This window comes from Strix uralensis, chromosome 3 (assembly GCF_047716275.1).
Source record: "Strix uralensis isolate ZFMK-TIS-50842 chromosome 3, bStrUra1, whole genome shotgun sequence".
Lineage (NCBI taxonomy): Eukaryota > Metazoa > Chordata > Aves > Strigiformes > Strigidae > Strix > Strix uralensis.
In genome coordinates, this window is record NC_133974.1 from 40,995,957 (window position 1) to 41,010,604 (window position 14,648).

Sequence of the window (14,648 nt, forward strand, 5' to 3'; positions counted from 1 at the left end):
AAGCTTTGATTTAATTTATCAGTGAGTGCCAAGTGTGTAATTTCAACCTCCTCCCTCATTTTCTGAGGCCAGCCAGAAACCACAACTCTGCATTGAGGGAAAACTGACTTGGGTGCATTTGGGCAACTTCAAAATGGAGTCAAAAACGTGACCAGGTTTATATCCTGGTTAGATTCCTTCAGATGTGAGTTAACCAGCTGGATTTTACCCAAAAGTGGGGCATCTTAACCACAGCAATAACAAACATGCTTAAATTCTGTTCTGGGGAGAGGGTGCTCCTCTGTTCTGTGTGTCCAGACCAACGTGCCACTGAAGTGCCACCTGGGTGCATCGGGGCTTCTCGTGTGTATGGTGCTGAGGGAGTGCCACGGGTGGTTCCTGCTCCACCGGCTGGGCAGCAGCCCCTCTTCTGCCTGGTCATCACGTCAGCGTGACAGGTTTGGCAGCTGATCTTGGCTAAAGTTACTGAAGGGGGAGTGCAGTGCAACACACAGGAAGAAAATTCTCCAGCATGGTCTGACTCACTCCCTTTGTTACAGAGCACCTGTAGCTGGTGTACACAAGGGAAACCGCAGGAGGGGAGAGCGTCAGTTGCTTGGGGCAGCACAGCTCTCTTATGGGAAATGCCACGTGCCTGGGAGAAAGCGACTGTGACAGCTCTGGCTCCCCCCAGGGCTGTGCCATGCATGGGCCAGAGCGTACAAACCTTCAAGAGCAGACAGAGAGTTTCCAGACTGCATTAGCAATGACACACGGGACAGTATATTATCTTGGAAAAAATTCTTTTACTAAAAGATGTGACTTTTACATTGCACACAGAGCCTCATTACATTTGAGTTACAGGTGTAATGCCAAGAAGTTTCATTCCGTTGGCTAGAACCGAGCGTGCAGCTTGGAAGAGACAGAGCCTTGCCTGGAAAAGGAGAACAGCCGTCAGCTTATGGTATTGCTACAGAACAGGGCACAGCTCTCAGGACAGCAGTTAGGAGCAGCCTGCCAGAGGTGGGAACACTGCTCATCCTCTGTCCACAGGCAGGGCGCTGGGATTCAGACACGCACATAAGCTGAGTACTGAGTAACACACCAGCGCTGGCAGGATTCACACCTGCCCACGGCAGTGTCAACAGAGAGACACTTTGTCAACAAAGGGAAGCTGGAAAGGGTGTCCAGCCCAGTCTGGTACCCTCTGGGCAGAGCGAGCAGAGGCGATGCCTGCAGGAGAGCTAGCAGTGACTAAAAAGTGAATAATCTTTCATGCATCCCAGGCTGGTACAGCCTGAGGATATGCCGGAATCCCTTCTCTCACTGTGCCTGAGTTAGAGGCTGGCAAGCAGCTACAGGCTGCTTTAAAAATGTCACTCCTCCTTGTCAGTGCCTTGGCTGTTACACAGCTGCCTGTTTGGGAAGGCTCTATCAACCTTGCTCCAAAAATAGTAGTTCTTGAAAGCTATCACACTGTAAGATATTTAGAAATATCTTTTAACAGGATAAGGAACTGAAATTTTCCCTGTAGCTTGGACTGTCTTAGCCCATCTTCAAAGGCAGGAAGGAAAACCTACAGCATCTAAGCTCAAATACAGAGTGCAGCTCCATCAAATTCCACTGAAATGTTTTTCCCCACAACACAGTTCAACACTTAGATGTGAATTCCAACCACAGTCAGCTAGGTAACTACTTTTGAAATAGATGAAAGAGAAAATAAGAAGGGAAAGAGAAAATAAAGGCAGTGTAATTAGTATATCATTACTGAGTTAAGGGGTCAAACATTGCCTGGGAGATCCGTAGAAAATAATTTGCATCTCTTTGGAACTGCACATTAACAGTTGTCAGCCTCCCTGCTTTCGCTGGAAAGGCAACACAGACAACTTGGGATATGTAGGTGGCAAGAGGGAGGAGACAGATTAAGTTACCTCATAATTCTGTCTTCCCCTGTAACCACTGAAGGAAACCATCAGAAATTAACCCGCAAATTAAGTTCAGAAGGAAGGGTGATGAGAAGGCAAGGGGTTTGACTGGGTGTGGAGCAGTTGTCCTTGTGGCGGAGTCTTTTTTGGGAAGATGAGGCAGAGCCACTCTTCCCAGAAGGCCCGGCCTGGGAGCAGTCCCTGCCTTCCCACGGCAGCGCTGCCCGCGGAGAGCCAGCCGGGCAGCTCCCCTGCCTGCAGCGGCTGTGCAGCTGCCTTGGCGCAGCCCGAGCGATCGACCCTCCGGGACGCCCCGCACAGACTCAGGCCACGGAACAGCGCTGTGCCGTACCTGGGCTAGTTCAGGGGTGCTGCCTTTCACAGGAAGGGTTTTATGTGCCACGGCTGCCAGATGGCTGAAACGGAAAACATGGTGAGAATGATGAGAATGAGCAAGTCTCTTGAGCACAGCAGTGCGATGGGCTACAGGGAGCAACGGAACCGCCACAGGCTTCTCCCCAACAGCCTCTTTCACCCGGCTGAGGGAGGGCATAGTCTTCTGTAGCCTGCATGTTGTCAGGGCATGCCATCAACAACTCAATGCTCATAAAATAACTCCAAAATATTCTCTCCATTCCCTCCACAAAAAAGAAAGATCCTTGAGAGCCTGCCTTGTCATTCCCAAGGTGCGTGATTCCTTACACAATTTTCCTTACCTTGTTAAAGCGTTCCCCATACACAGGTTCTAAAGTTTCCTCCAGCAAATATACTCCAGTGCTTCACTGTGCTGTTAAATCAGACAGGTCCCTGTGGGGACCCTCCCTACAGAGCTCACATAGGCACCGTGACTTACAGTAATAATATGCTTCGGCCATCTCAACACACAGGCTGAGATCAGTGGTTAAAAGGGGTTTGGGCAAAATTTCCTACCTGAAATTCTGAGATTTGAGAGCATATTATTAGCTCAAATCTGCTCTTTTAAGATACAATTAGTCCAGCATGATTTTGGGTTCAGACACTGGGTTGCAGCCAAGTAATTCTTTTTTCTTGAAAGTAATTAGTTTCTGAGGAGGCTTCTGGCTCCTTTGTTCCTGGTTCCAACCTTGATCTCTACCGTTTATTATATTATTTGTTATCCTACTTTATACCTTTCCTGCTCCAGAGAAGCTGTCCCACAAATTTACATCTTCCCCCTATTTTTAATCTTCAAAGTAGTGCAGATGTGAGGGCAGCAGAGCTGGCTCAGGAAGACCTGTCCTTACTGGAGACAGACGCTATCTGCAACCACCTTACCTGAGTGTGAGGAGGTAGCTGACAATGTGCTTGGGTTGCAGATCCTGAGAAGATCTATACAGGACCTCATCATACCTGTGAAGAAAGAAAAAGATTGATTGGTGTTAAAGTGCTAGGAAGGCGTACTCAGATAGAAGGCTCATCACACTTGCTTAAATCAGAACGAACACACAACCACAACTGCAGAATTATCAAAAAAAATCTGAACCAGACCTAAACCATGTAATCAGCACACAATTGATTATTCCTTCCTCGTTCACTTATTATTGAAGGAGATTGCTTCTGCTCCTCATCATGCAAACACTGTAGATGGCAGAGCTCGGGGAGACAGGCTATAGCTGGGAGAACACGAGAGCTATATTTGCTCCTGGAACATTATGTCTGGTTTTACATTTCAGCACTAATTGTAAGTTCCTAGGAGCAAAAAGCATGTATTAAATAACTAAGGCAGTCAAAATAGTCCCTTAGAGGATGTTGCCTTTAGTAAATGCAGCTTAGAATTTTATACAGCTAAAAGGAATCTTGTAACATTAGAAAAGAGAAAAACAAAGTGGGTTTACATAATCCTGGAATAAAAGCGACTTATGTAATACAGTATTAAACTGGGTAATACAGGCAGAGTTATGGAGATCCATGTTTTTTCTTCAGGTGTTCTGCTGTCCACTTGTGCACATCCTCTTTTTCACAGCCTGCAAGAAGTTCCCAACACCTCTGAGGCTGAACAGATTTCAAACTCAAAGTGTGGAGTGGACTTCCTGGTCTTTGCTCAGCTCCTAGGCCCACCGCCCCCAGTGTGCCCATGCTGAGCTTCCCTGGGATCTTCCTCCTTTAGAGGCAAGCTGCAGGAGAACCAGGGAGTGAGCTCTGATAATGAGGGCTCGGTGGTCACGTAGGAGCTAGAGCACCAGGGAGGGAGCACTCCCCATTTCCTTGGCGCATAAGCTACAAAAATGTCTCTTACGTGTGCATTCAGCACCTCAACACAGCCAGCACAGCCCCGCGGCCGCCATTCAAACAGGGAGGTCCCTGCCTTTATAGCACTGCCGAACAGATGAGTGAGAGAGAGAGAAAATCAGGGGAACCTCTGCATTGCCTCAGGGACAACATAGACACCAGCAGCTCCTGGGCCTGCAGAGACAGCGATGTAGGTATACCAAAACTACTAGTAATTTAACAAGCACCATCAAACAGCCATTAAGCAACAAAGTTAGTATCAAATGAAGGGGCCCTCTTTTCATACCAACTCTGTTGTTTCATGAAGTTGCCATTTCAATGTTGGCCTACAGCAACTTGTTCGATTATTTTATGAGTTAAATAAGTCCACTTTTGCCAGGATATACATGCTACCTGCAATCTCCTATTCATTAGTCTGCAAAGTTAATGGTATTCGGAACTGGTCAGCTAATTTTAAGGGCAAATGTTTCGTAGCTTTTCAAACAGCAGAAGCAGCGCCACGGGATGTGGGCTTCTGACAACTCAGGAGTGTTTATCATGGAGATTTTTCAAGAAGAATCCACTCATGGCAACTCACAAGGAGGACTGAACAGTAATTGTTACTCCTGAAATCATGGGATATTTAAACCTGAGTTTGTTAGCCACTGAGTGCCTGGTCTAATGGATAATGTAAATACTACCTTCTGCTGGAAGCAAAGGCCCCAGGAGATGTTTCATAGAGATTCCATGTGATGCCTGGCCAGACTCACAAGGCCTTTGCAATAAGCAGACCTGAAGCTCTATGAAAACAAGAGCTCCGCTGTGGAGCAACAACCTCTGTTTGAAAATGGACATGTATCTGGGATGCAGTGATCCCTGCAAATCAACCTGAAATACATTAACCCTGTCAGTTTTCACACACAAGACAGGCAGCTATACACTGATCTCATAAAAACCAAGAAACGACCCTTGAGTTTTCTGTGGAATACAGTTGCACTGTATAAATAAGATACTACTGGTCTTATTGAGAGTGCTGGCTGTCTTGCTGTTGCTCAAGAGAGCATGGAGCATACGATAAACTGCAGGCAGACCTCTTGAGGCAACTACAGTTAATGCAGGACTCTGCAACCTACAGCTGCAGGCTGAAAGGAGCCACCCAGGACTCTGGAATGATTTTTGGAAGTCTGAAGTTTAGACAGATGTCCTCAAGAAGGCCATAGTGTGGCCAAAGGAGTTAACTCTGGCACCGTGCAGTGCGCAATGTGGTACACAGGACCTCTCACTAGGAATTCTGAAAGCCGCAATTAGTTCCAACTCCATCACAGGCTGCACAGCCTGGACAACTCCCCTGTATTTTAATTACACCTATGAAATAATGAAAACAGAAACTGCTCAACTTTAGGACTGAGTTAATGAAGAACATTACTGCTATTAACAGGTATTAGTTGTGTATGTTCAGTCGCTCTGAAGGATGTTGAGCTACTGAATGTGCATGCACATACTCCATTTCACCTCACCCAGGAGCACTTCTTCTCCCCTTTCCCACATGACAAAAACAGAACAAGAGGGACCAAGCAAATCTGCAGCTAATATTTATATAGAGCTTAGCATATTTCTGTGAAGACAAGAAATAATTAAGAGGCTTATGTACACAGAGTGCGTTCCAAATATTGCTTTTTCCCTGATATGGCTTCTAAAGTCCACAAAAGTTTCAAGCGAGGGCTACCATTGCAATCAGTGTGACCCAACAGACAAGGCATTGCCTGAAATAGCCATTTTTCTCTTATGATCGTGCAGTCTGTGTCTGCTCAACAGGCTGGCAGCAAATCCAGAAGTTTATTTTAAGGGAACTGGTATTTGGAAAGAAAACTAGACGAACCTGAGAAGATGCTGAAGAACAGAGATGGCATCTGGCTCTTGCAAGCACGCCACATTAATGTCAGTTAGCTGCTCATTCCCATGCATCTGTTCTAAACTAAAATGTAAAAATGAAAAACAAATGTTGGATGAAAAACTCTTGTTAGCAAAGCTGAATGAGAAAAACAGTAATTTGTGTTTTCAAGAAAAAAGGGTAGGCATCTTCTGCTCAAGCAGAATGGAACACTGAGACAGACTAGCTGACTTCAACCCAAGATAAAAAAATTAAAATCTGTGCTAGCCATTTAGTATCAACAGGATTAGAGATGTGCATGGACCACACTCCATATCCAGAAGCGGATGCTAAAAGGAGCAGGGAGGTAGTCACTCCCCTGGTACCGGTACCCTAGTACCACCAATTCCTAGATGAAAAGAGAGTACAAGAGGAACAGACTACAGAAGGGACCGGGCTTGCATGCTCTCCCTGAACACCATCTCCGGTTACCATTGCCTCAGAGTACCAGGTTGGTACAGACCTTTGGGCTGATCCAGGAAGGTCTCCTACATGCTTTTCTGAAAATACATATCAATGTCTGCATTAAAAATGCTCTGACAAATCGCTACAATTGATAAAACTGTTCAAACTGGCCTGGGTCAACAGCAAAGGGTCTGCTTTTAACCTTGGTCACCAACCGTGGGAAATAACAGAATGTTAAAAAAACCCCCTAGCTACAGCAGTAGCCAAAACCGTCTACATTCTGTGATTTGGTATAATTTACAAGTATGGGCATTTTTACATCAGTTTCCTTAATCTTAGGGTCACCATTCTTCATTACTGACACCAGCCACGCAGAGAGGCTGTTCCTAGAACTGAGAAAGTACATGGACAGTTAGTTCAACCCTGTGGAAATGAGGTGGAAATTTCATTTTAATTGGCTTGCTCTTCTGGGAAGTCTCAGTGATTCCTATCGTAAACTCACACCTCTGCTGAAAAAGTGAACATCTGTCATATTTAGGATAGGAGTCAACACTACTACTTAACAAAGCAGTAAGTTAGTAAGGTTAAAATACACGTCAAACTGTACTTCTGCATACAAATGCTCCTCTTACCTGTGGAGTCTGGCATGGGTGTACTGCAAGAACACGCCTGTATCTCCACGACTTTGAAGAGCTCGATCCCAGCTAAACTGATAATCCGATGACAGAAGGCCCTGGAAGTCCTGGAACAATAAATTAATGTCACCTAGATATGTCTCTCCACCTCAACTTTTACTTTTTCACAGAAGATGCAAACACTTTGGGAGGCAGCTCAGACTCACCTGAATTATTAGTGCCGCAAGACCAACTTTCTCTGCTGTCTCCATAGGGTCTTCTATCTCTTTGGTTGCTGAAGAGAAATGGAGAAAAAGAAATCACAAGTCCATAGTAGCGTAACAACTCCCATGCTCAGGCTTGGAGATGCCAATAAAACAGCATCTTCTAAAACTGTGAACTAGCAATATGGAAATTGTCAAGATGCATACAGCAAGAAGTCCAGGATATAAATCTTTCTTAAAAGCTGAGATACAGCTGTTTCACATGGGCTTTTTCCCCACTTCCCCTAGTATGTGTAATGCAGATTGTAAGGTTAGAAGGGTTCATTGCAACAGGCTGGATAGACTACACTGAATTCCTCTTCACAATTCAGACAGCCAATGTCTAAGATCAGGAAGAGAATGACAAGGCAATTCAGATCTTGTTTAAAAACTGATAAACTCCAAGTGATATGGGGGCATAAATAGTCTAAGAAAAATTGTTCCAATAGCTAATGGAGCATTCAGAAGTACATTTAGGGAGTATTCACACCATCCACTGTAGAGACCTAAAATGACTATACTCAAGAGAATCTGAACTGAGAGAATCACAGAATGGTTTGGGTTGGCTGGACCATTAAAGATCATCCAGTCCAACCCCCCTGCCATGGGCAGGGACACCTTCCACTAGACCAGGTTGCTCAAAGCCCCGTCCAACCTGGCCTTGAACACTTCCAGGGAGGGGGCAGCCACAGCTTCTCTGGACAGCCTGTTCCAGTGTCTCACCACCCTCACAGCAAAGAATTTCTTCCTTCCAATCTAAACCTACTCTCTTTCAGTTTGAAACTGTTGTTCCTTGTCCTATCACTACAGGCCCTGGTAAAAAAGTCTGTCCTCATAAGGCAGGTGCTCCAGCCCCCTGATCATTTTTGTGGCCTCCCCTGGACCCACTCAAGCAGGTCCGTGTCTTCCTTGTACTGGGGGCCCCAGAGCTGGACACAGCACTCCAGGAGGGGTCTCATGAGAGCAGAGTAGAGGGGGAGAATCACCTCCCTTGATCTGCTGGCCACACTTCTCTTGATGCAGCCCAGGGTACAGTTGGCTTTTAGGACTGCGAGCGCACATTGCCAGCTCATGTCCAATTTTTCATCCACCAGTACCCCCAAGTCCCTCTCTGGAGCGCTGCTCTCAATCCATTCATCCCTGTCTGTACTGATACTGGTGATTGCCCCAACCCATGTGCACGACTTCGTACTTGGCCTTGTTGAATTTCATGAGGTTCGCATAGGCCCAGTCCTCGAGCCTGTCCAGGTCCCTCTGGATGACATCCCTTCCCTCCAGTGAATCAACTGCACCACTCAGGTTGGTGTCATGTGCAAACTTGCTGAGGGTGCACTCAATCCCACTGTCTGTGTCATTGATGCAGATATCAAATAGTATTGGTCCCAGTACGAACCCTTGAGGGACACCGCTTGCTACTGGTTTTCACCTTGGACATTGAGCCACTGACCTATAACTCTTTGGACATGGCCATCCAGCCAATTCCTTATCCATCTAACAGTCCATACATTGAATCCATATCTCTCTAGTTTAGAGGCAAGAATGTTGTGGGGGACCTATCAAAGCCCTTACACAATAACTCCAGGTAGATGACATCCATAGCTCTTCCCTTGTCCACTGATGCAGTCACTCCATCATAGAAGGCCACTAGATTAGTCAGGCAAGATTTGTCCTTCTCCCTGGGTACACATGACAAGAACTTCTCCAAAGCTGCTCTAAATAGACTGAACTTAAGTCTATCATTACAAACCCTAATTAATCTGGAATAGTCTAAGAGAAAATATCCTCAGAACAGCTGCAGAGACATGACTGCAAAGCTATTTCCAGCTTTTTCACAACTCTAGGGATATTCTTCAGCAGACAAGCAGCATGCTGTTGTTTATAGAAATTCACCGAAGGGCCTGTTTCATTCCCTGTCTCACAGGGAAGTTCACAGGACCAAGCTGGTGCTCTAGTTCATCAGAAGTACAGGAAACTAGCCTACATAACAGCACTTTAGATACTGGATTTTCTGGGAATTCAATTACTTGTGTTTGGACCCGCAACCTTGCCTAGTAAAAAGGTGATGCTTTTGATATACATAACGCTTTCTATTTTTAAACTCAGATCACAGTGTGCTCTACCAGGGTCTCCTCTTCCTGTTTGTCTCTACTGGAGAGAAAGGAGGATTCTTGCCATAGTCTTTTACAAGGTAAATCTGTTCTACTTAGCAATGTGCTAAGGTCAGCAAAGCCAACTGGGACAACTTTGAGTAGTTCATACTACTCATACCTTTGCTATATACAAAATTCAGAAAGAACTAAGCTTAAAAAGTGTGGGAATAGTTCATAGCCCTGAGAAGTCTCAGATTGGCTATTCATTCAAAAAGACAAACGTGTTTAAATTACATTATTACATGTCATAACTGAGATTTGTTTCAAAATAGAACAACTGTCTCAGAATTCAGGCTTTTGTTTAGATGTTTGATGAGACACAGACAAAGCTATCTAAGAGAAAGCAAAGCAGCAAAGGAAATAGGCACTATACAGAGGATTGATAGGGACAGCAGGATTCAATGAGATGAGCAGAAAAGGATGCCAATAATGGAAACTTAAATAGCAGAAGAACTGTGTACATCTAATAGCAAGAAAAGAGTCTATACAAAGGTATTTAACCAGCTCCAGCTCTGCACAGGCATGATTTTTAAAGCCAGCATTAGCTGTTAAATGCCCAACTCCCAAAATCTTTTCAATGACACTGAGGCATTTTGATGCCACACACAAATTTGTAATATCTTTCACTGTGATTCCAAACACTTTTCAGACATTGAGGACATTGCTATGAGTCAGGGATTTATGATTTTAATTTAGGAAAGGGGAAGTAAGGCAGCAATTGAACCATAAGGGGAAAAACTTCTACAAGCATAGGTAGGATTTAGGATCTAAGGGATAAGCTCTGGGTAATGCTGCAGTGCCATCCGAACACATTACTTCTTTTAGCTGTTCTGCCTACTGCTTGTGCAATGAAACACGGGTCTGTACCTCTGCTGTGTCAGTTCAATCCAGCATAAAAATAAGTTTGCTTTACACTCAGCTATGATACTAACCTTTAAACTGAAGCTCTAAGCTCCATTCCTCTCTGCTGTAAAACTGGTTTGAATCGAGGGTCACCCTTCTATCACTCTGCCTGCCCCCCTTCTCCTTGTCCACTCTACAAGCAAAATTATCTGGATTTAAAAAGTCGAGGAGGCAGAGGAAGGAAGATGCACACTACTCAACCAGATCAGTTCACTGAGTCAATTCAGCACCTAACTCCAGAAAGCACAAGAGGGGGCAGCATTTCACTGGGAACCGCTTGAATCTTTACTGCGTCAAGAGGAAACAGCTCTAGAGCCACTGCCCGAGGTGCAGGCAAACATCCCCCTTCAGCAGATTCTGCTGCAGAGCAGTGACCTCCTGGGGACTCCGGAAACAGTCATGACGCTGGGAGGATGACAAGGCAGTAGTTGCAGACAAGCTACAGTCAATCTTGCCAGAGAAAACTGTTGGAGCTACAAATCCTTTGGATGAGGTCTGACTGTTCCCTGAACTGCAGCCCCAACCCCACTATTGACCAGTTTGTTCCTCCATAAAAAAGGAACTCTTATTCCCCAAAGGCAGGTACTTCCTTCCCAGTGCAAAAGCATGCTAATTTCACTGAATGTTAAGATTTGCAAATCTGTAATTTAGGGAAATTCACAGAGTTGCAAATGATCATTTTAACATTGTTTATATTATGGGAGATACAAAAAGTTCACAGATCAGGGTATATGACTGCGATTAGTCTGATGCAGGGAAAAGCAAAGGGTAGAAAAGACGAAATGGTTTTGATCCACACAGAACATCAAAAGAAATTAATAAGACCTGAAATAGCTAACTTTTTGTGGAAGCCATGTTTTCTAACATCCTTGAGCGAACTTCATTTAAAACATCCTCCAGGAAAATTACTTCTCCTCTCCGAGTCTTCATCCCTTGAACTAGACCAAAAGACACATGCTGGCACCTGTGTTGAAAAGCAGCAGGACCTAAAATTACATTCTAATCAAGAGAAATGTTTGCAGTTTTGTTCAGAGCTGGATTCTTACCAGGAAACAGCAATAACAGCTGAATAAATAGCGCTCCAACGTGGGAAGCTTGGTGATATAATCAGTAACTCTCATTTCAGCAACCAAAGCTCCATACTTATTATATAATGGGAAAATTATGATCAGAATTATGATAACCTGGTCATTTACGTGCTCGTGGGAACCTCTCACTACTAGCTTTAGTACAGAGGACTCAATGCAATAGATTGCAATAAATTGAGGAGAGGCAGGATGTAGACAGATCAAATTACTGTGGCAACACAGATCTGTTAATGAGATTAGAAAGGGAGTCATAATAATTCTATTGTGGCCACATTAAACTGAAAGTGTAATTAATCATTGCTAATAATAAAACATTCATTGCTTCTGCTCACAATAACAATAATCCCAAGCATTATTCTGGATCCATAACCTAAGGACCATCATGGTTTCACTCTAGCTGGCAACTAAGCACCACGTGCTTAGTGCAACGTTAAGCACTGTGGAAGGAGGCAGACTAGTATTGCTGAAGGCTAAAATCCTATATTTTGCCACAAAAGACATGGAGTCTGTCAGAGAGGAATATGATTTAGTCTGCAGATCCATTATTGACCTTTGCTCAGATTGCTAAAAAGATTGATAATTACAATGAATAACAGTGGGGAAACATTTCCCTGCAATAGATACTTCAAGCCTGAAGCATGATTCAAACTCAGATTCAGATTCTGCTAAAATATCATACTTCAAGAAGTAATCATTTAATATGCGATCACACAGTATTCCAGAAGCTCTGCCATAAAGTCTCTGAAAGACTGTTTCCCTTTTTCACATTAAGCTGTTATGAAAGACCTGTTTAAATGATAGACAGGGCTGTTTTTCACATCCTGAACACATGGCAATGTCTCCATTCGCAAATAAAGCAGACCAGCAGGAGCTGACGTATAGAATGAAAAGGTTGGTGCCAAGGACCCGAGGCCCACTTTGCACACAATTCTGAGGGTTTGTTTTCTTATTTTTTCCTCTTTATTGGACTAGCATTAGTTGGGTCCTACGGGCCAAATGTCTGCTCGCACTCTGGAGTTTATTAGTTGCACACCAGCAGCGCATCTTGTAGCTTAGTTTCATCGAAAATGCCTACATGATGTGTGCTACACTATGGTGGTAGGTGGACACAATCAGGAGATTTTCTTCAAAAGAGCACTCCACTGAAATTCCAATGTACATGTTATCCATTCTTTTTTTTAAAAAAAAAAAAAAAAAAGAGGTATATAATTTAGATTCATAAATACATACCTTTCTACCCAGTCATAACCCATGAGCTTCAGTATTTGGAACAATTGTTGAAAGTGATTACTTTGACTCTTATCTGTCTAAGGAACAGAATTGGTGCAAATCAGAAAACACTGCAAGTTTGGTAAGGATTAGCTTTTAACACACAAACACATAACACCACAGATACTGTGCCAGTAAATCACTGCAATGACAGCAAAGACAGGCTCTTCTTGAAAAATATAACAGCTGGAATCTATGGCAATGGCATTTTGCATCTCATTAGAAAAAGTAATCTACCTTTTCAAAAATGATTAGTCCTAGGTCATGAAGGCAAAGCCATGAAGTGAAATGCAACCTTGATGTTCTCCAGTTTCACATAATCTGTGAGCTGCCCATTGAACAAAATGCCTCGATTTTCACCTCAGAACCTTGCTGCTCTTGTTATATTCTCATTTAAGGTTCCTTTGGCTTAGAAACAGAACACCTCTTTAAGCTCTCTGTCTCTAGAACCCACTGGTTTCTATTGTCTCCAGCGTGATTTGTGGAGTTTTACATCATAAGTCAGATGTATAATTAAAAAGTATAAATGGTCACATTTTCATATTAATTATGCATCTTGTGCTCTCTTCCATTTCCAATTACTCTCTCCTGTGACTTAAAGCAGTTTCTGATGGCAGTTTATGTCTAACAATGATCTTCACATGTATTTCTAGCTACAGCTGTTGCTATGAAGTTCACTTTCCTACCCAGTTGCTTTGACTACATCACTCAAGCGTGCCTTTATCCCTCCTTAAAAAACACTGCAGTGATAACCAAATAACCACTATTTCCTTATTTGGTTGGTGTTCCAAGACAGGGAATGAGCAGTGAGTGAAGTGCTTATCTGTGTTTTTTCTCAGCTCTACCACTGTATCAAGCTTCAGGCACCTGCCTCCTCTTTCAGTTTCTCATAACCTGTTCCGCTCCTATGCATCACCTCTCTCTGTGCCGATGCATGAGCAAGGCTGATAAATGAATAGTGGTGGTCAGCAGTTCAAACAAGGCCTTCCAAGCTCTTTTTCACACACCTCACATATGAGAGAAACTCTCTGTATTTGTAACAAAGCCAGATCTCTCTTGCTAAAAGATCTCAGAACAAACTTTACAAAGTTTAGATGAAGGCCAGCTCACTGTACTGGCCAAGGCTGCCTTGCTGTTTCCCCTGCTTCTCTCTAGGTCAGAATGTATCTCTATTCTCCTGTTTTACAAGAGATTATACATTCCATGACAGAAACTGGTTTTGTTTTGTGTGCACAACAGCATGTCCCTCACCACCTGGACCACGATCACAGCGTTTAAAAGCCTCTTTGAAGGACTGCAGTCTTTTGTGAGTAGGTATTGTGACAACTCATGAGTGACAAGACTCCAATCCTTCTGAACTTAACTGCTTCTTCATGACTGTTCACCAAGCAGAATTTTCAGCTAAAACTAAACTAAAAGCCCACTTAAGTTTGTAATTACTTGTCTTGACCAATGCATATAGAAATAGCATACAAAAGAACATTAAAAATCATTAATAGAAAATAATCTAATAATAATCTAATAGCTTTTTTTAATAATTCTTTAAACTCCCATGGAAATAAGAACATGAAAAGAGAGGCCAAGATAAGAATACCTATCAGTCAGTACGAGCTGAATTCCAGGTTTCAGCTGGCCACCTGGAAACTAAGCATCAACTCCTGTGTTTTTGGGATGCTGTGTGATACTGCAAGAAGTGTAACAATGAGTGTTTATTATACTTGAACAATCCACATAACTTAGATTGCATGAAAATCAAATTTGTTAAGAAGGATAGAAGTAAATACTAGGAGTACCATACAACTTAATCTCTGCCTAAAAGTAATACTCAAAACACGAGTGTGTAAGTAGGGAGAAAAGATGAACCTGCAGACACTAGCATTTCATAAAACTACTTTT

General features: G+C 43.4%; 1 protein-coding gene across 7 annotated transcripts in view; it reads right to left on the minus strand.

Annotated features, from left to right (window-relative positions):
- Window positions 1–765: 765 nt before the first annotated feature.
- The window catches only part of RARS2 (arginyl-tRNA synthetase 2, mitochondrial), a 39,549-nt gene continuing 25,666 nt past the window's right edge, over window positions 766–14,648 (minus strand). For 4 of the 7 annotated variants that reach the window (XM_074862038.1, XM_074862037.1, XM_074862035.1 and 1 more), the window contains 8 exons: window positions 12,714–12,790; window positions 11,235–11,359; window positions 7,307–7,374; window positions 7,098–7,207; window positions 6,010–6,105; window positions 3,198–3,272; window positions 2,257–2,320; window positions 766–913 (listed from right to left, as the gene is read on the minus strand). In XM_074862038.1, coding sequence (XP_074718139.1) covers window positions 827–913; window positions 2,257–2,320; window positions 3,198–3,272; window positions 6,010–6,105; window positions 7,098–7,207; window positions 7,307–7,374; window positions 11,235–11,359; window positions 12,714–12,790 — 702 coding nt within the window. In that variant the 3' untranslated portion in view covers window positions 766–826. Of the gene's footprint in view, window positions 914–2,256; window positions 2,321–3,197; window positions 3,273–6,009; window positions 6,106–7,097; window positions 7,231–7,306; window positions 7,375–11,234; window positions 11,360–12,713; window positions 12,791–14,648 lie in introns of those variants that run through there. The other 3 variants (XM_074862039.1, XM_074862040.1, XR_012628082.1) reach the window with 3 other exon arrangements.